This window comes from Anoplopoma fimbria, chromosome 14, assembly GCF_027596085.1.
Source record: "Anoplopoma fimbria isolate UVic2021 breed Golden Eagle Sablefish chromosome 14, Afim_UVic_2022, whole genome shotgun sequence".
Lineage (NCBI taxonomy): Eukaryota > Metazoa > Chordata > Actinopteri > Perciformes > Anoplopomatidae > Anoplopoma > Anoplopoma fimbria.
This window is the reverse complement of record NC_072462.1, coordinates 22,596,572-22,621,583: the sequence shown is the minus strand read 5'-3', so window position 1 is coordinate 22,621,583 and position 25,012 is coordinate 22,596,572. Positions and strand designations below refer to the sequence as shown.

General features: G+C 42.1%; 1 protein-coding gene across 1 annotated transcript; it reads right to left on the bottom strand.

Annotated features, from left to right (window-relative positions):
• Positions 1-485: 485 nt before the first annotated feature.
• Positions 486-24,091, bottom strand: dpysl2b (dihydropyrimidinase like 2b). Its single transcript, XM_054611962.1, has 14 exons — positions 23,785-24,091; positions 15,548-15,636; positions 14,548-14,732; positions 12,401-12,565; positions 11,418-11,479; positions 9,361-9,441; positions 9,127-9,195; positions 8,003-8,123; positions 6,879-7,035; positions 6,602-6,743; positions 6,016-6,186; positions 2,770-2,949; positions 2,500-2,665; positions 486-768 (listed from the first exon to the last, which is right to left on the bottom strand). Exons 1-14 carry the CDS (start codon positions 23,824-23,826, stop codon positions 677-679), a joined length of 1,722 nt encoding a protein of 573 aa, XP_054467937.1. The 5' UTR covers positions 23,827-24,091; the 3' UTR covers positions 486-676.
• Positions 24,092-25,012: the final 921 nt, after the last annotated feature.

Below are 25,012 nucleotides of genomic sequence, written 5' to 3'. Positions count from 1 at the left end.
GCAACAGAAGTGCAACAATAATAATACAAATCACAGATTAGTCAACAGCTTGTCAGCTGAATAAACTTTAAGACTTTTCAATTTCAAGCAAGCTAGTGCTCGGCCTGTTCAAGGAAAGCAAGAAAAGATAAAAACAATACTGGTTTTGTACCGGTGCTCCATTTAAACTACTCTCCCAAAGGAAAAAGGAAGAGTGGAAATACAATCCTGCATTAAATTTTCCTCTTCTCTTAGCGGTGTTAATTCAGTTTAGTCTCACTTGACCCCTCTATTAAAACAACAGTAAAATAAACATCAAAAGGATACATGGCAGGGAGAAAATACGGTGTAAAAAAAAAAAAAAAAAAAAAAAAAAAATGAAATAATGCAGTCAAAAGTGCTCAAATGAGGAGTGTTTTCATTTTTTTCTCTTTTTTTCATCATGTGAGGCAGACCTTTTCTTGATGTTGTTTTTGTTTCTAACGGTGTCCTCTAGGATCGGGGGGGGTTTAGGGGAGGAGAAGAGTGGTTCCGGTGGAAAGCGGCGGAGGAGGAGGCGAGAGACTGTGGTTGACGGATGGCCTGCTTGGGGAGGGTTTCGGCTCTCGGCGTTGTTCCCCCGACTCCTCAGCTCCTGTTGGCCGTCCGTCCTCCGGTCTCTTTCCTGTCCTCCTTAGCGGCCCAAGGGGATGGACCTCTAACCCAAGCTGGTGATGTTGGCCCTGCCGCCTGGTGGCGCCACGATGCGCTGGGTGCTCCGGCGAGGAATGTTGTCGTCAACCTGAGCGCCTGTGACAACCAAAATGCAAAGTTGGCTAAAACATTTGGCATGCACTTTAAAAAAAACAAAAAACAACTCAAGCATCACCGTAAGACTAAGGCTGATTTACCTTGCTAGCTTATCTACTAGAAAACACACAATGGACAAACAAAATAAACAACAATCCTGAAGTTAACCTCCCTCCAAAATGTGACATACCGCTATTACACTTAATGAATATGTATGTGTAATAACTTGTAGTTCATCATATATCGACAACTGCATTTTAAAAGTTTCGCTCAATATCAAGTTGCACAGCGACTCCGCTACAGGTGCTAGTAGCGTTCGGCGCATGTATGGAACACGACCTCCAAGTGGAAAGTATAAACCAGGCAGCAACCTTCGTTTCTGAGTACGGCAAACGCGAAAGTGTCTTAAACCTGCATTCTCTCTACTGACCAGCAGGGGGTGACTCCTCTGGTTGCTAAAAGAAGTCAGATTGTAAAGTAATGACCCTACTTCTCACTTTATTTATTGCCTCAGTAAACATTGTAAACTCCTCACCCGTCCAAATATGGTCACCTCGGTTCACTGGTTGAAAAAAGCCAAGATGGCGAGGGCCAAATTGCTGAACTAACGGCAGTCTACAAACCAATGGATGACGTCCCTATGACTACGCCCACTACTTATATACAGTCTATGGTAATAACAGAGCTAATTCACATTCATTATATCCACAGCGGTTCTTGTACACGTCGGTTTGGGAGTATAACTGGGGCTTTACTGACAATTTGCACCAATGGCCAACTGTAGAACTGCAAAAACATTTCCGACACAGAAAGAAAACATCTATAAAACTGCTGAGGTGACACCTTGAATGGCACGTATTACTCTTTGCCTCATGCACTCTCATTAAATATTTATAAATAAATGTTAAATAATACTTTCTCAGGGCCTTGAAAACTATTGTGATTGTGAATGTTGACCTTAGCTCAATTTATGGATGCTTTATGGCATTAAGTAGCAACACCAGAAATGCACCTTCTCCAATGCTGAAGATGTCGTGCTTTACGCAAGCCTGTTTTCAAAATGGAGCTCTGTTATTTCCTCCAGTCTTTTTGGCTTCACAAATACATAAATTCCAACCTGAGTAAAGCTAGAAAGAGTAGTAAGAAAGACAGCAGCCGTTTTTTCATTCAGTTGTCAGACTAAATTTAAGCAAACTTTTTGAAATGTTGCAAAAAAGAAATGTGAATTAGGTACATTACTTGTTTGAAGAGTATAAACTAGGCAATGCATTGGTAGTTCTTATTAAAAGTTGGCGCTACCAGGCTACGCTTGATGCATGGCTGTAATCTGCCAGAAAACAGAGTAGAAGAAGAAGTAGAGGTTGCAAACCCAGACACAGAAAGTCACCTTGGTTGTTTAACCATCTACGAGAGCAAAATTGTTTGAATTGTTTTTTCATGTCATCTAATGACAAATGATGCAACCAGACCACGGACTGAAACAGCTGATCAGCCATGCGGGTTGAATGTTGGCTACGTAAGAACTTTTTGGCAAAACGGTTTCCATAATTCATTTAGAGCCTCAACTCTTTTTTTCAACAAAAGCAATAACCACCTGAAGCAGGCATTAAAAAAAAAAAAAAAATTGGAAGTTTTATTGAATTTTGACATTTCCATACAGTTTTGACTAAGCAACAAAAACGTATTTATGGAAACACGGCTTAATGATTGCGGACTAACGTCTGCACTGACCAGATAGGCTGAAACCAGACTGGTGCAGGTTACGGACGGGCTGGCCAGGCTGCTTGGCAGGTGATGTCTTGGCGGAAGAGGCGGGAGTCATGGTTTTGGGGGTGACGGACACCTCGCAGACCGGGCCGTCATACAGTCCTCTGGGCACACCCCTCAGCTCAGCCAGCTGCATTTTAGGAAAGAAGAAAACAGACAATCACGTAAGCTACAACCAACAAGAAATATTCCATCCTCTAACAGGGACAAAGGCGGGTAACGGTGCAGACGTACCCTGCTGCGAGCCTTTATCCTCTTGTAGACGTAGTCAGGGAAGGGTTTGCGGGCCACGAAGCGTCCCGAGCCCTCAGTGGCGTGGAGGTTCCCTTCCTCCAAGACGATCTTGCCCTGGCTGATCACCACCAGAGGCCCACCGCGCACCTCCATGCCCTCAAAGATGTTGTACTCCACAGTCTGCGGAGGGGAGCGATGACATGAAAAGGAAATGAAAAGGGAGGTTAGGTATGAACGGCTGTCAGTACTTCCACAAATACAAGGTAAATAAATCCACATTTTGAAAGATAATTAATCAATTCCCCCTTTTCCCAGAGTACATGGGGGCTCTTGCTCACAATGTGTGACGATATTTGTTGATGAAAAGGTTAACTATTTATCTCAGGTACACATTTCTGTCTCCAGCAGTAAACGTATTCATGTTCAACAGCAGTGAGTTGGAAAAGGAGGACAACATAGAAACAGAAGGGTTCTGATTTCCCCACACAGATTGACTAAATTATGGATTTTTAAAAATAATTTTGTAGTTGAAAGGACGTTTATTCTCTTGGCTGGATTTTGGGAACACTGTGAAAATGCTCCTCGGAATTGAAGGGAACAATGTTTTTTTAGGCTTGCTCTTAAATAAGACTGGGCGAAAATTATGTTGAATTCATCGTAACATTTAAAAAAAGACTAAGTGGTAATTTCATAAATACTATGTTTTTATTGAGTTACCTGAAACGATTTGAGGTACAACTGCTAGTTCTTCATACTAGATGTATTAAATCATCGCAGAAATACCTTCAAAGCAGAGACACTATGACTCATGTTCTCCAGCTGATCCCCCCCATCATTAAGATGATGTAACCCCGTGCTGTATTTCAGAATGTTGCTGCTGGAATTCACAGGATTTATGAAAGTCTTTCTCTGGAGACTTGCCAGGGCAATGTTGATGGACTTGTAGTTTGTGACGCCAGCGTGTAAAATCGGTGGAATGTTTATGGATTTAGGTGCACTTGTGAAAGGAGCTTAACTGATTTAACTCACGCAGAGTTGAAAGCACCCCCCTCTGGCTGCTAATGCTAATAAAGCGAGCAAATCTAATCGTACCACTTATGTGGTATAGAGGCCTCAGTTACATTACATTACAGTCATTTAGCAGACGCTTTTATCCAAAGCGACTTACAGGAAGTGTATTCAACATAGGTATTCAGTTCTCAGGCCAGAGGAGGAGGAAGAGGAAGAGGGAGGAGCAGGGTCGCCTGTGTGGTTCGGGGTGTGTGTGTGTGTGTGTGTGTGTGGACAGGGAGGGTGGAAGCTGCTGTATGCTCTCTCCTAAAAGCTACCGGAGCTGAGGTCATAGCAATCTGGTGGACTCTGAGAGCCTGAAATGAGATCACCAGTAGGCCAGTGTACCCTGTGACACACACACACACACACACACACACACACACACACACACACACACACACACACACACACACACACACACACACACACACACACACACACACACACACACACACACACACACACACACACACACACACACACACACACACACACACACACACAACACACCAAATGAGCAGTTTCTCCCATGACTATTAGTTCCGTCATTTTTCTGACCAAGAGGAATAAAAAAAGAAACCCAAGAACAAGACGGGTTTAGGCCAACAGAGTCAGCAATAGTCACAAGAACTAGAATTCTTCGTTCTTGTAAAAACCTGGGTTTACATTACCCACAATGCAACTCGACCTGGTGAGCTCACTTCTTTCTAACTCCACAACCCCAGATTTTTTTCTTTTTCAAACTTCTGGTCTTTGTAACATCACTTTAGGCAATATATTTTTTCACACGTGCAGTAGCACTCCCCAAGACCTGTAAATGAATGTGATTTGGAAATCGGCACCCATCCCCGTAAGAGCCTCAAATTATAAATTTCATGTGAATAGATATGTTATATCCATACAAAGCTCAGAAACATCTGTTTATAAAACAAAAAACAACTTTAGGTTTATTTGTAGGAACCAGTTGTGCAAAAATGTTGTTCGACTTTGTCTTTTACTCCTGTTTTGCCACTTATTCTAAAAGAGAAAATGTTGAGTGTATCGCGCACACGCGCACAGACACACACACACACACACACACGCGCAGACACACGCCTGCTAACAATCAAAAACGACGCCTTCCAGTTCTCTGGCAGATTTTAGGGATGACATCACTCCCTTGACTCTGTGTGAGGCCCACACCCTGTTCAGCAGTGAGACGGCCAGACAACAGAGAGTGGACTAACTGAATTATTATTATTATTATTATTATTAATCATTATCACATACTGGAATTTATAATTTTGTAGGGGATGTATTTCATGCGGAATCACTACCTCACTTGGTACTGTTGAGAGAGTAAAAAAACACTGATTTTAATCTGACTTTTTTATTTGGAGTCATGTAAACTTCCATATTTACACTGTATGGCAAAAGTATGTGGAAACCCCTGTTCAAGTACTTTTTATACCTTGTGGTCTGCGGCTGTTATCGATGGTTTGTGTCCCTTAGTTTCATTATCGCTGCAGTATTAAAATTATATTTTAAACAGCAGGATTCCAACTTTGTGGAAGCAGTTCCAGAAGGACCCCTTTCATGTTTTAATATAAACAAAGCCCCCGAGCTCAAAGCCAGGTCTTTCTTTTTTTGTGTATTCTTGTTCAACAACTAGCCTATTTCTTATCTCCCTAAATACACAGACATTTCATTTCTAGAATCCTCTTGGGATTGTTTTTAATTGCTAAATTGTTTCATGTGTCTAAATAAACACTCAGTTATGCACATAAATTATTTTACAAAGATGGACATATTTCAACTATATTTTCTTGAATTTGTGAATATTAACTTTTGAATTATATAAACATTTTATTTTGTCTTGTTGTTAATGGTTGCTCTAGTATTCCGCTTAAGCTTGTTCCTCATTTAAATTCTGTTCTGTGAGGCACTTTGAGCTGCGTTTCTGCATGAAAGATGCTATATAAATGAAGTTAATTATTATTTTTCATTTCAGCTACTCACCCATTGTTAGAGCTTTTTCTGTCTGTGTTTACAACAACAGTAACTTGAGTAGAATTTGAGAATGTCTGACAATAAAAAAAACAATGTGACAGACATCAATCACATAGAAACTCCACACATAGAGGCTTTAACATTTGACATTAAGAGGCCTCCCTCTCCCATGATCCTCCATGAAGTTATGAGTGAAGTTATTACCGAGTAGTGGGTCTTGGCAGAGATGATCTTCGTGACGTCTGGGTCCCACAGCACCAGGTCGGCGTCTGATCCCACGGCGATACGACCCTTGCGGGGGTACAGGTTGAAGATCTTGGCTGCGTTGGTGCTGGTCACCCCCACAAACTGGTTCTCGTCCATCTTACCAGTCACCTGAAGTGAAACGGAGATGAGATTGAGAACAGTACAGGGGGTCACTCTATTACTCTGATTTGGTCTTGTTTGGCCCGATATTCTCCGTGCAATCCCTTTAAAAAAAAAATTTTTTTTTAAAAAAAGGTGTTATGGATGTTCATTCCTTATGTGTGCATGGTTTTTAGTTTCATGTTTTCCTTTGTCCTGTTACTGGTGTCTGTGCCACATCTCTATACTATAGCAATGCTAAAATGCTCAGAGTGAGAATGCCAACATGCATTTTAGGCATAAAATCAATTGATTTGAAAGAAGATGTAACATATCACGATATCTATTGATATAACTGTATACAGTTACATATAACGTGATATTTATCTATATTTCCCACCCCTTTGCTCTCTATATGCTTCATTTGAAGTGGAAATATACATACCACACACTTGTCCCAGATGATGGACATCCTCTCCTCAGTACCATTGACGCCTTCAGGGATCAGGCTGAAGTCGTCTTTGCCAACAGCACGCTGGGCGGTGTTGAAGGGACAGTGTGCGCTTCCTGTCACCTGCAGGTCACCACTATGGAGAAAGTTAAGGTGTAGAAAGAATGAGGAGGAAAGACGGGATATCAGGTTTATTGCTGCTCAGGTTTAGGGTTGTAAGTTCACATAAATATATCTTTCACTGTGTGTCCAGTTTTAATCTTCCCCTTACCAGGAGAGCAGGGAGTTGAGATAGTCTGGCGTGGTTGGGTCGGGGCTCAGGGGAGGGGAGGTGACGTAGGCAGCTGCCTTGGCCCAGTTCTTGCTCCAATAGTGAGAACCGTCTGTTCCCAGGCTTGCAGTGATTGGCTCTCCGTAGACCACAGTGCCTGAAAAGTGCAATCCCAATTATACCACCAGATGATACGCTCCTGGAGTTTGATTCACGCACGTCATGTGGACTGCTGCAGTGGTTCCTGTTTGTACTAGTGTGTGTCTGTTTTACTGTCTGTAAAAAAAAACGACTGCATGAATACACTTGATTGGAGCTGAAGTAATTTCAAGTAAGTAGGGGTATTCCAGTCCAGAACCTAAATAGTATTGTGGAAACCCACAAATTAAGTATTTATGCCAATAGTAGTGGGGTAGACTGTGGTTTTGTGCAAACACTCATCTCTGAGATTTCTAGTTATGGAAAAAAAGACGATGGTTTTGATTTTTTTAAGTGAAGTGGGTTTGTATGAGGTGCTTATCCACAGACAGTGACCGACAGCAGAGGGAGAGTCGGCACGCCTCTAGTTTGGAGAAACAGACAGGGGTACCAACACGGAAGAAAATCAATGTACTGCTGTGGACCGAGGCAGCAACAAAACTTATTTTAGCCACCTATAAATATTGAATCAGTTTAAAAAGGGCCAGTGTGAAGCATTTAGAGCCGTCTGTTCCCAGGCTTGCGGTGGGGAATAATAATAATAATAATAATAATAATAATAATAATAATAATAACAACAAGTATGTTTTCTTGTAATGGAATAGCCTGAAAATATGAATCGGTATATTTTCATAACTTCAGAATGAGCCGTTTATTTTCTACAAATGGAACAGGTTCAAAGCCACTTGAATACTCCTTTGAAAAAAACTGAAATTTGACCACCTTTGGTGTGTTAAAGGGTAATTTTGGCCTCACCAAAGTAACACAATAACATTAGCACATTTAGAGATTGGAGGCAACTATGTTGTGTGAAGTAAAGTTACGGTTTTCGTCAAAGGAGTCTTGTGGCTTTCTCGTGGTGTTTTTTAAGCTTGCGATAAATTGTATTCAGAGTATATATATATATATATATATAAGCGTCTCACCCTTCTTCCTGGCCTGGGCGATGACATCAGCAGCACTCTTGCTCATCACCTTGGTGATATAGAGAGGGCAGTTGGTCTGATTGGCCACAGTCACAGAGCGGTTCACAGCCTCAGCCTCCACCTGGAGAAGAGAAGGGACAATAGAAAGAGGTGGGGTGACGTATTAGTTTGACTCTCTTTCTTCTTCCACACTCAACTACTTCATCCTTTTCTCACTACTGATCACGACATGTCATTAAACTTTAGCCAGGGATTAGGATAGCATAAACGCTTATGCAGTCTCGTAATTATTAGAAATAAGATAAATAACCAGATGAAAAGAGTTAAAGACAAACAAAGAGTGGACCAAATCAACTTAAACGCAGCTTTTGGAAAATACTCTTAACAGATTAGTATAATCTTACATGGAATAGTTCATCATTTTTGCCATTAAGCTTATTTGCTTTCTTGCCATGAATTAAATGCTACTCTCATCTGTGCATGATGACAGACTGTGGTCTGATCTTGTCCTTATTTGGATCATATTGCCTTATTTTTTCGTTCAACGGTCAGTTTTTCTCCCTTTTCTCTTTCTGTCTGAGGTTTTTAATAACCATTCTATAAATCACTACAAAATAACCCTTTGGATTACAATCAAGATTTGATTCATCTGAGCTGTTGCTGCTTATCCTCAGCAACTTCCCCATGGGGAAATTCAGCAGCAGCTCAACTACACAGCAACAGATAATAAATCACTCATGCTTTTCCTTAAATGAAGCTTGTAATCTCCACAGAGGACCGGGTGTCCCCCTTTATAAAAAATGTAAAAAAAAAAAATGTGTCTGCCCTTGCCTTAGGAATAACATAAAAAGGACATTTTAAGGAGAAACGCAGAAGTGTATGCAATAAAAACATCTGCCATAAGTTATACTCTACTGTTCCAACATCTGGATGTTCACGGCTAACAACAATGATTTATGGAGAGGATGTGCTCCTATCTGCAACACCTCTGGGGTTCTCACATGAAACACATGAAGGTGGATCCGAGGAGGATGTGTAAGTATTTGCCACGCATAGCTTCAATATAAAACTGTCAAACAACAAAACACTGGCAGCTGTGGAGGAGTGCTTAAACTCTGCCTTACCTCCTCAGGTCGGCTCAACACGTGTCCCTCAGGTCCAGTGATCCCCTGCTCCAGGATCCTATGCTGCTCCTAAAACACACACAAACAAACCTCTGTGAAATTTGGAGATGTTGAGTCCCGACAAGCCTCAGCAGTGATGACGCCGAGCAGCTCCTCCTTTTACGTTAATTATCAGAAAATCACGCGTCTACTCGTGCCAGATCCCGTCTCTCATACTGGAGTAGAGCGACGTACCTCGGCTACAATGTCCCCATTCTCAGCGTGCACCTGGGCGATGGCTCCCAGATCGCGGATCACACTGAACACCTCGTACACCTGCAGCAAAGAGGGAGACACGAGTATGATCTCTGATGCACAACTGCAACTTGTTGTCTGTCAACTCTTTACTGTATATCCACTACGATACTCCTTGATGGGTGGATAGATAATTTATTATTATTTAATTTATTTACACAGCCTGCACATACATAAGATCAATTGAGGAACAGCAACCACAAAACCATATCCGAAAGGTACACAAAAAGAAGACCATCGAGTGTCATTGCTTCATTGCAGAGGGCAGAGCTCTTACTGTAACGTACTTTTTTCTTTAACAGATCAGAGATCTGTGGCCGGATGAGAAGAGAGTGAAGCATGAGTTCAGAGGGAGGCTGAGGTCATGTGCGGAGTGCTTTGATGGTCACAACACTCGTTGAATCGTTGTGGTACCTGGACCGTCGTCGTGCCTCCTGCTATGAGCCGGCTGACACCCACTGCTACTTCCATTATTATCGAAGTAGCAGTGTTATTATGATTATGATATTATTATGATTTGTCACATTACTATTCCCTATATCATTATTTTAATTCTACTACAGTCATTGCTGCTTTTATAAGTAGTCTTAATTTGTTCCTTCGTTACTCTGCTTACTACTGTGATTATATGAATCATTTATGTCATATACATTGAATGTGTTGTATCTCTGTTATGCTGCTCATTCTGTACACATGACATCTATTGCATTCTGTCCATCCTGGAGAAGGATCCCTCCTCTGTCGTTCTCCCAGAGTTTCTTCCTTTTTTCTCCCTGTTAAAGGGGTTTTTTAGGGGAGTTTTTCCTGTGCCGATGTGAGGGAAGGACGGAGGATTTCGCATGCATACAGATAGTAAAGCCCTCTGAGGCAAATTTGTGATTTTGGGCTATACAAAATAAACTGAATTGAACAGTTTTTTTCTTTATTAACCGTCATGTTGTGTGTCAGTGATGTAAAGAAGTCATTTTTCTAAAGTGCTTCTAGTCAGTTGGTTGTATGATCAGTACTTGCATTGTTGGATAGACATAAAAATATGGCCCTTGGCTTTTTCACGAGAAAGCATGTATGATGGTTTTTTTCCTTGAGGGAGATTGATTTGCTTTAAATGAGCTTTTGACTAATGCGCATACTTTTTTGGTGAAATGACTTTCACACTGTGTGTTTGTCTGTCACACTCTTGATTGTTCATGGAGCAATAACTTCACGGACCTTTGGGAAATTGGACGTGTTCATTGAGTCATCACCTTCCTCGATGCCAAACAATGCAGCACTACAGAGGTGTTGAAGTTTGACATGAGAGAGAAAACTCCTTCCTTGCATAGGTTCAGAAAAGACCAACACTTTCAAGTGGGATTCATTCATTTTAACCACGAGTCAGAGAGAGACATGGAGAGGACATGTATTTTTTTATTTATTTTTTTATTGTCCATCGAGTCTCCCAAGAGAAACAGTCGCTACGAGATGAAGGCGTCGCCCAGACAAACAGACTCACACTGTAACTCTCAGTGTAGGATGAAGGCTACCTTCTTGGCAGACTGACTTATTTTTTTCTACTATAATTGCTATTCTGGCTGAGCTGTCAGTTTGGGTTGGCGCCGACAGTAAACAAGTTTGATTGAGTTGTTATTTTGGTTAATTCAACTATTCCTTGTACTCTGAACAGCATTATCTTTGTCCATGGATCGTGTGTTTTCGCGTCTCATATTTCATACAACAATGATGGCCATTAGGGTCGACTGTAACCAGATTTGGATTTTGGTGTTAAATAATTAATTCCGGTTTAATTAGATTCAGTGTAGGAGAGGCTGAATCTCCACGAGGCCAATCTGTTCATTGAACACAGCACCACAACATTCCAAAATCCATCAAGTTTTAATCCAAATTCAATATATTTTATCTGATTCTCATTTGATGTTTGATATAGCATGTATCATCATTTCTGCAACACATGGCATGAGAAAAGAACGGAGAGACAGGGAGAAGAGAAGAAGACCCACCTGAGCGTCAGTAAGCTGGAAAACGTCCTTATAAGCCAGGTAGACCAGGAAAGAGTTGACGCCTGAAAAGACAAGACGTCAGCGTGAAAACCACGAGGGGAACGGAAGATTGACACAGAAGAACATCAAAGAACACTCTGATTGTCAGAGTGCGATAACAGAGTCACTTTAAATTATCTGATCAGAAAAAACACATCCTGGTTATTACAAAGGTTGAGTATAGTGCAACATTTCTACGAAGAAAGTGTAATATTTGGTTAAGTGTGCACTAGGTTCACACGACTAGTCGAATATTATTTACAATCACGATTTTTTGCTTCCCACAATTAAATGAACATGATCGACTGTGATATTGACATTTAAAATGCTGCGCTCTTAGAAAACTTAAATCAAGTGCTTTCTAATCCAACAGCCAGCCACAAGGGGGCACTCCAGAAGATTCGGCTTCACGCATCACCTGTGAAAAACTTTCCTGAATGTTGTGGCTGCAGGCCACTGAGGAAGAGCAATATACTGCTTATTAAAACGAAAATGCATTTAATTCAGTACAAGAAGAACCATATTTTAAGTCTGTTTCGATGCAAGGATTTGTTCATTAGCAGGAAAAGTAGCATAAAGTGAAAGTGAAAGCACTGCTCCGTTTATTTAAAAAGGGGTTACCCGGGTTGGTAATCTTACTCGAAAAACATTTTTGATATGTCTGTTTAAGTTCTCATTACATACGGACATCAATCAATGAATCAAATGCTCTGTCAAAAAAAAAAAAAAAAAAAAGAAGAATCCGGTATCTGTGGAGTGTGGAGATTTCCCCTAGCTGCTAGCTTAACAGCTGTGAGTACTAACAAATAGTCATGTTTGTTTTTTACGTTCACCATGATAATTGTATTATAATTCCCAAAGTAGCTTATAGTTGAGAAATATATATTTCTTATATGCTCTAAGAAACACGTTGACTTAATGGTATGCGTTGGGCGTGGCCGTACCATGATCCTTCACCAACGCCTCCATGTCCTCCTGGATGCCTTTGTGCCACTCAGTGATGTCGACGTGCAGGGAGTAGTCGCAGCAGGACTTGCTGTCGGCCCATTCACGCCACTGCTCGAAGGCCGAGATGAGGCTGACTCCAGGTTCAGGAAGCACGTGGTCAACTGGAAACACACACACACACACACACAGAGACAAAGTGACTCTGAGACCCAGTTGTGATATCATCGGTCATCAATGAAGGTTGTGTCAAGACAGATTGTGGTTCACACCTGGTCTCAAGTGACCGTGTTATTGATCTTTGAGGATTACCAGATTCAGGACTCCCATCTCTGTACGAATAAGAGCCAGAGCTCCAAACGCAAAACCGTCATGTGCTCCCCCTGCTCTGCTCATGGTTTCCACCACACAGAGGCAAACTTCCAATATATGGACTCAAGATGTTTTTTTGAGCTTTCAGACCCGAATGAGTGAATGAAACAGCTTTCATCTGCTGATGTGTGGTCCTCCAGTGCGGTCAGGAAAGAATGTTTGTTCACATTTGTGCTGCAAAATAAATATTTTCACCAAACTCATCTGATAACACGTCTCTCAAATAAATTGTTTATTATTTAGTCTGTGAAACGTGGCCGGCGCAAGTTCCCAGAGCCCAAAATGACATCTTCAAATTGCTACAGACTGCAGTCCAAACCAGCCGTATGCAATTTGTTGTGTAATTTTCTATTGATAAATATATCAGTTTCAGAGACAGATTCATGTTAAACTATATGTGTTGTGCTAACTGCTAAGTGAGTCTTTCATGTTCAGACTGACAGCTCACACCTGATTTCTGACATATCTGGACAGGATTCAGATCCATATATTAATCATAATAATAATAATAATAATAATATATATATATTATAATAATAATTATCATCCAAATCATAATAAATATATATATCAACTTTCAAAAACAAAGTTATAAAGGGCAATAAAAATCATGATAAAGTAATTCAGATTCAGAGTTTAAGATATACACAATATTATATGATAAAATAAAATATGACTGTCTGGACCACAACATAACATGTCCGTTTAATATTAATGTCTGATGTCTGTCAGATTTTGAACGCGTTCATCTTAGGCATGATACCTCAATCCGAGTTAAAATTCTAAACGTTTGTGGCGCAGTCACATGTGTTCTGCTGTGACGTGCCCTACGCTGACATTCCAGTCAGCGGGCTGCCATGCATCACCTCCCAGCTCCAGAGCTGCCTGACACTGCAGCAGTCAGCGTTTCGCCCCGAGGTGACAACGACTCACGAGTCGCCTGGGAGTGTTTGTTTTACTGCAAGGGGGAGGTTAGTTCAGCTGCTGAGTCAGCAGGGGGGGCAGAGCTCCGTCTAATTGTGTTACCGTTGTACATAACGTTAGCGCTTTTTTATCTTTACAGTCTTGAGTCTATTTTAAATAACAAGAAAATGAAATGAAGCCTGGTTGGACAATGGCAGTATATTGATAACATCTAGAAAAAAAATCTGCTTATTGAAATCAAAATCCCTTTCTGTTTAGGTTTGGCTTTGAGAATTTGCCTAATACTTAAGCAATAAAGGGAGAGAAAACAATGAAAGACTCTGGGTATTTTACCAACCTAAACTGGATGTAAAATGGATTTGAGCCAAATCCCAGCAGGCTGAAATAGTTCAAGGGCACATCAAAAAAGTAGGAAAAAAAAGTGGAAAAAACTATTGATATGCTAGCTCAAAGTAATAAACAGGCCAGGCACTAATGTGAAACATTATGCAAATGAAAATACAACCAAGAATAAAAAGCCTACAATGTATGGAGAAAAGTAGGGGTGTTAAAAAAACAATGAGAATCAGAATGTGTCCAAAGGGAAATTAACTGACTTCCTGGCTGAGTGTGAACTAAGTGATCAGAAAAGCAGACGGACAGTTTTTACATTTTGGCCCGGTCATGAACAGGCCTGGCACACTTCCTGTTCACATTAAGATGTGTTCAGTTAAAGCCAAACAGTGAATGAAGACCCACTGCAGAGGAAAGACGCTCTGCAGACACCTCGGTCAGCTTTGATTCCATCACAGAAAGGACCTTGAATGAGACTGAGGTATCAAGTCCCAGATCTTTCCACTGAACGACTTACTGATCATGGTGGTGCCTCCGCCCAGCGCCGCCTTGGTTCCCTGGTAGAAGTCGTCAGCAGACACCATGCCTCGATCGGGCATCTGGAAACGCGTGTGCACGTCGATGCCGCCAGGCATCAACATGCGGCCGTGGGCATCGATGGTTTTCACCCCGCCGGGCACGATGAGATTCTCCCCGATTTGTCTGTTGACAAGAACGCAAGACATTACAAAACGGAGTAATAGAAAAAATAAAAAAATGAATTACACATCTGTAATAAATACTTACCATGCATTATTTGTAAAGTTAAAGAAACAGTGTGCAGCATTTTGTGGGATCAAGTAGCAGTACTGGAATACAATACTCATAACTATGTTCAGTGGAGTATAATCACCTGAAACTGAGAATTGTTGTGTTTAGAATGAGATCTTCATATCTATATTGGGAGCAGGTTCTCTTCATGTAGTCCCCCATGTTGCACCGCCATGTTTCTACAGTAGCCCAGAACGGACAAACCAAACGCTGGCTCTAGAGTGAGCTTTTCACGTTATATGAAGGTCACCGTAGTTCTCCGACAAACTCTGGTAATATAAGCAGCAGTTGGCAAAACCATCGTACCGCCAGACACAGTCTGACTTCCTGTGCTCCTAAAGTATTGTTGTTACTGTGAGGACGGCCTCTGAGAGAGCGTTACCACTGTTTTGCACTCTTCAGCTCACGAAGCCGCAGTCCAAAAAAGGGAGGGGCGAGCTATTCAGTTACCACCGGAAGCCACAAAATCCTAAACACTGTCCTTTTAAAAAGGCGCAATGCATATGAATTAACATGTGCACTTCCATCATTTAAATTGGCCAGATTTAGCCATACAGGCTAATTTTATTGTTTTTCGGTTTGCATTTAATTATATTTTCACTACTGTAATACAAATTGAGACACATGGATCCTTCATCACTTTGTAAACGCGATGAGATGCGAGTTTTCCTTTCAGCAGCTTGAAGAAAAAAAAACAGTAAACTCACTTGATGACTCCATCCTCGATATAGATGTCAGCGCAGAAGGACTGGTCATCGTTCACAATCTTTCCGCCTTTGATCAGGAGACGGTCACTCTGGAAAGAATAAAAAGGATCAGTCACTGCACATTTGATTAAATGTAAACACCACAATAAATACTTAATCAGGTAAAGCTTATGTTGAACTGTGGAAACCAGACGCTGCAGAACTGAACACATGAAGGCTGGTCTCTGGTTTTAAAGACGACTAAAAAAAATACCCTTATGAGCGGCGAGTATCCGACTTTGGCTGCATTGTATAGTGGATTAAGGCATTTGATGAAAGGCATTTGGGGAAATGTCACAGTAAAGAAATAAGCCAAACCTGCAGAATGTAAACAGCAGGCTTTACTTGGCCTTTATTAGGATGCTTTCTGATAAGGAACACATGGTCGTGCAGATACTGGCTCTCTTCATCTCCACACACACATCCACATAAACACACTCTTAATACTTATCCAATGCAGGGATGGAGGGGACACAGACACAGAACAGAGCTGTGGTGTTTGGATCAGCTCCAGGTTTCTGTTTGGATTTTTGAACAATGACCATTAGTGACTCTTCATCACTGCTCCTCTCTCTGAATTGGAATGAGGGGCGTAAAGTATTCACTGTTGCAACAATGAGGACAGGAGCCCGCCTCCAGACACACCCCTCCATGTGCAGACACGAGGGAACCAATCAGAGCACAGACTGTGTAATCAATCATCCATGCCTGCTGCTGTGCCACTTGTGTCTCTGTGCAGGGGGGGTGTGCCACCTCCACAGGCTCCCACGCTGAGCCCTGAGCCCCCCTACCACCGTTCCTCCCCGCGAGTCACCCCGTCCCCTGTCCAAAAAGGGAGTGGCGGCTCTGGTCACAAGGCCTCCAGCATCTCCCCGGCTAACAAAGGCTGCTCTGTTCCGAGCCTAGCTGCAGCCGGCCAGCAGCTCTGGCCCCGAACACAACTGCTGCCGCTCTGCAAAGGCTCCCGGTCTGAGACCCCGCCCCGCATCTGAACCAGCACACACACAGCTGAGCACTGCAGGACTCTGCTTTGTCACATATTACATAATACATATTCTTTCATGACTCCCAATCAGATTGCTCGGCCACATATCAAACTAAACAAATCTCTGCATGCACCAATACTCTTCTTCCAATAATTTTAAATCAATAGAAATGATCTGGTTCAAGCTTTTGAAATGTGAGGGTTTGCTGCTTTTCCCAGTTTCATATCACTGTACATTGAATTTCTTTGAGTGTTTGTCGGACAAGTAGAAAATTGGGAAACGTCACCATTGGGCTCTAAACAATAATCAAAGGATTAATAAATAATGAAAAAATTTTTTACTGCAAAAGTAATCTTACAAAGACTTTAACACTGATGCACACCTACAACACTGTCTCATGATGGATGCAGCAGAACCAGAGATATGGTCTTTTATTTTATTCCTAGAATTCTTCGTTCTTGTAAAAACCTGAGTTTACATTACCCACAATGCAACTCGACCTGGTGAGCTCACTTCTTTCTAACTCCACAACCCCAGATTTTTTTCTTTTTCAAACTTCTGGTCTTTTGTCTTTGTAACATTCAATTCAATTCAGTTTATTTTGTATAGCCCAGAATCACAAATTTGCCTCAGAGGGCATCACTTTAGGCAAGACATTTTTTCGCACGTGCAGTAGCACTCCCCAAGACCTGTAAATGAATGTGATTTGGAAATCAGCACCAATCCCCTTAAGAGCCCCAAAGTCATATCCATACAAAGCTCAGAAACATCTGTTTATAAAACAAAAAACAACTTTAGGTTTATTTGTAGGAACCAATTGTGCACACACACACACACACACACACACACACACACACACACACACACACACACACACACACACACACACACACACACACACACACACACACACACACACACACACACACACACACACACACACACACACACACACACACACACACACACACACACACCTAATGGGAAAAGATCACGTGGTGATGTTGGCTCAATGTGGAGCCACGGGCCTCGCTCCAGCCCAAACCGCGGCATCTATGCCGTTATGTCATAAGCATCATCGTGACTGATTGTCATGATCACAGTACTTGGTAGAGTTCGTCAAGAGACCTCAGTTCTTGAGTCGACGCTCATATTTTCACACAGACCCAAAGCTGCTCGGCCAAACCGTCTTTTCAGACACAATTACTCCTTTTTGATCCATAATGATGGGCTAAGATGTGGGGTTTTGAGAGGCAGATGGTTTTTTTGTGTCTTAAAAAAGGGCTCAGTCTTTTAGCTTCAGCTGCCGAATGCTAAAAAAGACAGGAGGGAAAATTAGCAGAACAATGCCTTGCCCTGAATCCAGACTGCATAATCCTCTGATTGTTTTGGAGAACACAGTGGTTGGGGGAGATAGAGAGTGTCTGATTGTACTGGCTCGGAGCCAAACATGACAGTGACCTTTCCCTCATGGGAACCTCTCACGGCCTCACAAACAGGATGTGGAGAAAGCTCAATGGGCTCCCTGTTGTTGAACCGCTGTGTTTTCATTCCAGGATACTCGCTAATGTAAATGTCATAGTAGAAACATAGAATTTGTCTTGGATGACTTGAAAAAAAAAACCTGCTGAGAAGCTACTTTACAATGTTTTAATCATTCACTGATTTCTCTGTTAAGGCAATGACTTTCTTTTGAAATATTAAAAAAAAAAAAAAAGGTGTGCAAGATGCAACCACGTGCTTGAGGAAGTAGGGGGCATCATTTCACCTCTAGAACTTGGTTATTTTTTGACAACTGTCAAATACCAACCATCAGCAGGGCACGAATAAGCTAAATTCAACCAAATTGATTAAAATCTCAGAGCAGATTAAAATAAACACTGCTATTTTATAATCTTCACGTGTGGCGTTGGCCTGTAGTTTACGTTAGCCATCTTTGTGTTACAAAGCCAATGACTTGGGGCTGTACAGAACGTGTGCAATTTGATAGTTTGTGTACTGGATTAAATCCAAAGAGGCAGAAACAGGAAAAACGACTCCTATTTTCATTTCATCCTCCGGCAACCAGGAGACTACTTTGTTGGGAGTAGAGTTGGGGGGGAACAGACCTTCAGTTGGCGGTTAGCTGTAGTAACACACAAATTTGGGCAACGCAAACCACAGCAGCTGGGTTCTGATCCTTAGGAACCGCCCCGACTCCCCGCTGGATCAGCAACCTTTCTGTTGCAGCCGCTACACAGGTTAGACCCAGACGTATGAATCTAGTTAATTTTCTTGGGAAGACCCGCCTTTTGTAGCTGGTTGAGGCGGAAACGATGATTGGGTTGGGCATAGACCTCGAGTAGCTATGGGTCAGGATAGCCCATTTGGTCAGGGCCTAGGACCCGAACACATCAGGTTAACAGTACCTCGGGCAGGGAGGAGCAGTGGGCTTCATGCTAAGTGCTACAGCTAACAGGATCCCGCCCCCCTTCCTGGGAAGTCGTCCCCTGGTGGCGGCTGGACGAAGAACAAAAAAACAAGTGGTTTTTTTACGTGATTGACAAGCCTTCAAGGCAGCTCTACTTCTTTGTCCTCTCATGTTGGACTGAGGACAGACTGGAAGATACAGTGACTCACTATTGCCCCTCTAGGTACAAGTTGTATTGTAAGACAGGACGGGGTGGGGCTAGCTGGTTAGCTCATTTCAGTAGATGGCCCTGCAACACAATACATAGACGTCTTTGACATTGCGTCCACACTGTAACCTCCTCTCATCTCATCTCATTTTATGAATGTTTTAAGCTAAAATTCTCCAGATCTTACACGTTGCACCTTTAAACAAACATATTTCTAAAAGTCACTCTAATTCTAACGACTGAAGAGTATAAAATAAACACACTACTGTTGATGGGAATATTGATTATTTCTCTATAACAGACGGTCAGATTGATCCTATAAGCTATGATCATTAAAAACATTTTGTATGAAAAAAAAGACAAACATGTGAAAGCTAGATCCCTCAAAAGAGGACAACAAATTTCACGAAATCCATTTGTGCGCTATGAAAACGTCTGCCCGTGTCAGAGGTAACCCAGCAACTAGACGTGTTGTTGTCCAAATGGAAACTATCCAGGGAACATTTGTGAAGTCAGGTGGAGAAACGCTGCCAGGTCAGACATTCAGCACTGTGATTTATGTGTGTCCTGGATTACTCAAAAAACATGCCTGCTACCAAAATCATCTGAGTGCATGTTCAGACCACTGCTGAAAAAACACATGCCTACTTTTTTTTTTTATTAAGACCTGCTCTTTTAAAATAGCCAGCTAAACGGGAACAACAGAAACAAATTCTCAGAGGGATACATTTGTAACTGAACACCTTGCAAACTGCTGCACAACAGTGATACGTTTGTGTGTGCTTATTTAACGGATACTTGGAGATTAGGATTGATAGAGTATGAACTTTGCGTTCACATCGCCAGGGAAATCATTAGTTTTATAGAAGAGGAGAGATTTCACACGGAAACTGGACTCATTCATTTGAGTCTCTCTTTCACTGAATTATTCACTTTAAAAGTCCCTTGTGAGTATGAACTGTGCTTAATAAGATTAAGTTTTCTTTGATGATAAAATTTTCACATATATTCCACCTTTGCCTGAAAGAAAAACGTCTTGAATTCTCTTTAAGAGGTTGATAACTTTACTCAATTTCTCTCTTTAGCTATGATATTTCACTTGAATTCTCTCTTTGACAATAAAAAAATCCCTTCATTTCTCTCTTTGATTATAAACATTACCTTAAATTCTGTCTTTGACAAGGAAAATACTCACATTAAGTATCTCTTCAACTGTTATAGTATTGTGATTTTTTTATATTATATAGGTGGAGGCTTAAAATAAGCCCAGTGGGCTTTCTGCCTATTCCTGCACTGTAATATTATTTATCCATGTTATGTTTTAAAAATTTTCAATTGTGCAAATAAAATAAACTAAACTATAAACTGAAAAAAAATCACTTGAATTCTTTCTTTCACTATGAAAAACAACCCCCATTGACCTCTTTTTTGCAGTTTAATCATGAGAATATAGTACAGCTGGAGGCACCGTGATCCTGTTACACACTTTATTCAACAGTAAATGAATTCATATTCACATTTAGCCGGTGGGGGGGGTTATCTGGAGAGCAGCCCGCTGTGTGTGATGTGAGCGCAGACAGTGGGCCCGGGGCTGCTGATTACTGTGAGAGAACAGCGTGAACTAACTGAGGCGACCTCAACACAAACACGCTGAGCTGCCACCAGGGACTCCTACTGTACTACAGGTATGCTAGCAGACTGCCTGATGATCTCTCATCCGCTGAGGATTGTAGTCCCAGAGACTGTAATCCAGGACAGTCTTATTATAGTACAACAGTCTATTTTTATCTTCCTCCAACGTTGCCATTAGAGCTGCATTTACTTTACTGAAATACTAGCTTTGTGTTCATCCGTATATATAACTTCTATTTATCCTGCTAAGCAAATCAAGAGACGCTGCACTTATTTGGGGCAAAAATTACTTTGGCTTGACTCTTGTGCTGGAAGGATCTGCCAGTTGACACCAGTTTAATCTATCAATTAGTTAAGTCATTTATACAGCAAAAAATGCCAAATATTCTCTGCATTTAGCTGCGCAAATGTAAAAATTTGCAGGCTTTCTTGGTTTTATAACATCATTTCCAATCTGTTGATTATTTAATTCATTATTTAGCCTTTGAAATGTCAAAAATAAATAGTGAAGAGTGCCCACCACAAGTTTCCCTAGTCCAATGTGACACCTCCCAATCCAGATCCCAATGATATAAAAAATAAACAGTGATACTAAGAAAACACAAATCTGAGAAAACTCATTAAGGTAAAAGCTAAATGTCAGACAACAAAATTTATTCGAAGATGTCATCTTGGACTCTGGGAACTAGGAATGGGCAATTAATGTACATTTTAATAGACCAAACTCCAAAAAGATCATGTGTGTTTTCCCTACATGGCATAATATTCACTTCTATCACACACACCTTTTCCTGGGCTCTGGTTTAGCTGAATGCTACTGAAACCAGGTGGTGAACTTGTGGAGGTTCATTCATATTTGATGAGTCCCTGCCTGTGAAGCTGACCCGACTCCATCTGTCCAAGACAAACCACGACACTCCACCCCTAATGATTGAGGATAGATGGAGGAGACTTTCAATTCCAGCATAATGATGTAAACTGATATTTTATTGGCCATGAACACACAGGGTTCCGTTGTCACTGCTGCAGCCTCTCCTTGTTTAGATTTTCTTTATTGAATTTAACCTCATTTCCTCTCCGCTCTCTGTCTGGTTTAACAAGCTTCATCCACTTCTTCACTCTCACGCTGTTCAGAGAAGAAGCCCAGTGGTGACGCAGGTCGTTCTGACCTGGGACCAGCTGGAAACGCCAACATCCACAAAGTCACTAAGAGACTCTCCTGTTCGGCAGCCGCAGTCTCAGGCGACACATTTATCATGCTCGGTTCTTAAGAGGGAAATACGTTTTGAAATTCTGCCGCTGACCTTATTTTTCTTTCATGCACTGGTCAAGAATAGGCTTTGGATCCATTTAGGTCTGACTTAATCACTACTGGGACTAGAACCCTTACTAATCCTCTGAGCCCTCCGCCAACTGGCTGCATGCACTCTGCAAGAGAATCCAGGAGGGAAATGATTCACCTGAGAGTCTGGCTGCGTTTTTCACCAGGGACGCCATGATAAACAGCCAATTAATGACTTGACTTCATAAACAATCAAAATAAACTAGTGGAACATAAAGGTGAGATTAGTCTTCTCCAATATTTTGCATTAATCTCTTCTCCTAGCAGTATGCATAGCAGGTTCCCAGAGTCAAAGGTGACAGCCTCAAATGGCTTGACTTGTCTGACTAAGAATGCCAAAACCAGAGAAATTCATGTTACAACAGAGACAAATGGCAAATCCTAACATTTGGAAGGCGGCAAATCTTCGGAATCTTTGCTTGACCAAAAAAAAATGCACAACAGAGGCTAAAACGTGGTTCCAATAAATTAGCAAGCATGCACAGGTGTTGTTTGGACACATTTGGATATACAGTTACCCACAACACCCCTCTCAGTGCAGACCCTTAGAGACATTCACGTGTATCTTTGCAGCACTACGATTCCGTCTGGCGTCCGCCTTGTTAGGCCTCTGCTAATACAGCATAAAAAAAGAATGAACAGACTTTGAGACAATGGGCCCCCTGGGCACAGACGCTTAAAGAAATAGGGCCCTCATCCTTCCTGGCATCCGCCACCCCACTCATCAACTCATAGTTTATTCTAGTAAGGGAATTTGATTTTTTATCACTTTGGCCTCTAGGCCTGAGTGCCTGCTTAGACAATGAGTCAAGTAGTGATACATTCAGTATCTGCACAAAGCATCGACTCTCCATGTGGCTTTTGTTCTGCATGTTCGCATCCACCTTTAATGAATCAGCTCAGCCTGCAAATGCATCCTCCCTTCATCTCCCTTACACAGCTGAGAGAGAGAGAGAGAGAGAGAGAGAGAGAGAGAGACAGAGAGAGAGAGAGAGAGAGAGAGAGAGAGAGAGAGAGAGAGAGAGAGAGAGACAGACATGGAAGGAAATAGAAATAGCCCCTCCCTCCCTCCCCCTTCCCCCGGCTCCCCCTCCCCTCCCTCCCTCCCCTCCCTATTCTCTACTTTCCATTGACCCACCACCCATTCGCTGTGATACCGTTGTGAATTCAGGGAAACAATCTGCCCCACAGCTCCACCATTAATGGGCCAGAGTGGGAATGATCCAGGCCGGGTACTGAGCCTTAACGCGGACGCAGGGAGGCATTCGGCCCCGAACAGATCCCCGAATACCCGAATACCCGAATACTCAGTGTAACAAAGAGAACCGCAGATTCGAGCATGAACCCACATGTTATGGCATAAAGCAGACGGAGGTGTACTTGTCGCAAAGGTGATAAAACATGTCGTTTCCCAGCCCCCCCACGCTACCGGCCTCACTGATCCATCGATCCTAACGAGCGGAAAAAACCAAAACCCTCCCCGAGGCGCGTCTGCAGAGGACCGCCCGGGAAGCGAACCCATGCGGCCGTGCCCTTGCTCACAGCCCTTCAGAGGGCTCTGAGCCCTTCTGTGGGCTCTGAGCTCACTTCCATGTTAAAAAAACCCAAAACCCCACTCACTGTGATGCGGGGGATGTTCTTCTTGCCCTGGTAGCCAGACATCTTCACCAATGGTTCTTCACCGCTACTCGGAAGGAAGGATGACGATGAAGAAGAGAACGCACAGATCCTCGGGATAGGTAAAGTTGTGTCTGAACTCTGGCTCTCGTCCTGGCAGCCGCCCGGTCTCCGCCGATGCACCAAAGGGTTTTTATTTTTTTCCTTTACCCAGACGGAGTGAGACAGAGAGGGAGGGGAGTCGACCGTCCCACTGAAAGGACAGCACGGCGCATGCGCAGAGCCTCGCCCTGCTCCATGGACAGGAAAGAGCCACTAATTCCATCAATTTGCTCTCCTTTCGGATTAGTGTGTCAGTGCACCGGCTGAACAGATGAAGAAACAGCCAGCAGCCATCTTAACTCTTCTTCTGCTGCTGCTGGGTTTTTATAAATCTGGGTTTTAATGAGAATGAAGCAAATCTCAGTCTGTGCACAGATCAATTCACCTGTTTCCAGGACTTGTTTCAGCAATTTTCTTGAAAGATAGTTTCAAGATGTTACATTATTACATTACAGTCATTTAGCAGAGGCTTTTCTCCAAAGCGACTTACAGTCAGTAGTATGTTACATATCATTCACCCATTCACACACTGATGACAGGCTACCATCAAGGTGCCACCATCAGACTCTAACTAACATTCATCATCAGTCCACACCGATGGCCTTCAGGAGCAACTTGGGGTTAAGTGTCTTGCCCAAGGACACATCGACTGCTGAAGCCGGGTATCGAACCACCGACCCTCTGATTGGAGAACTACCTTGCTCTCCACTACGCCACAGCCGCCCCAAGATGTGAATAAAGACAGGAAGGGACACTTGTTGGGACCAGAGAAGACAGCACGTATAGGGAAACAGTGGGATTGATCTTTTCCACCGGTTAAAGAAAAGTTTTGATTTTAACAAATATTATATAAAATAAAATCTTACATTGATGGTTATTATTTTCAATCAACCTGAGACGAGGCCTATATGTGGTTAGTGTTTAATAACAGGATGCATCAATTTCTCTCAGAATAAAATCAGATTCACAAGAGTTCACAATAGAGTCAATTCAATTAGATCTTCATTCTTAATGGACAAATTATGGACAACTGCAATGACTGCAATTTTTTCATGAAAGCAAAGCTATTTACTTCTTTTTACTTATTTCTTTACTCACAGTACACTAGTAGAGAAGATTCAGTAAACAT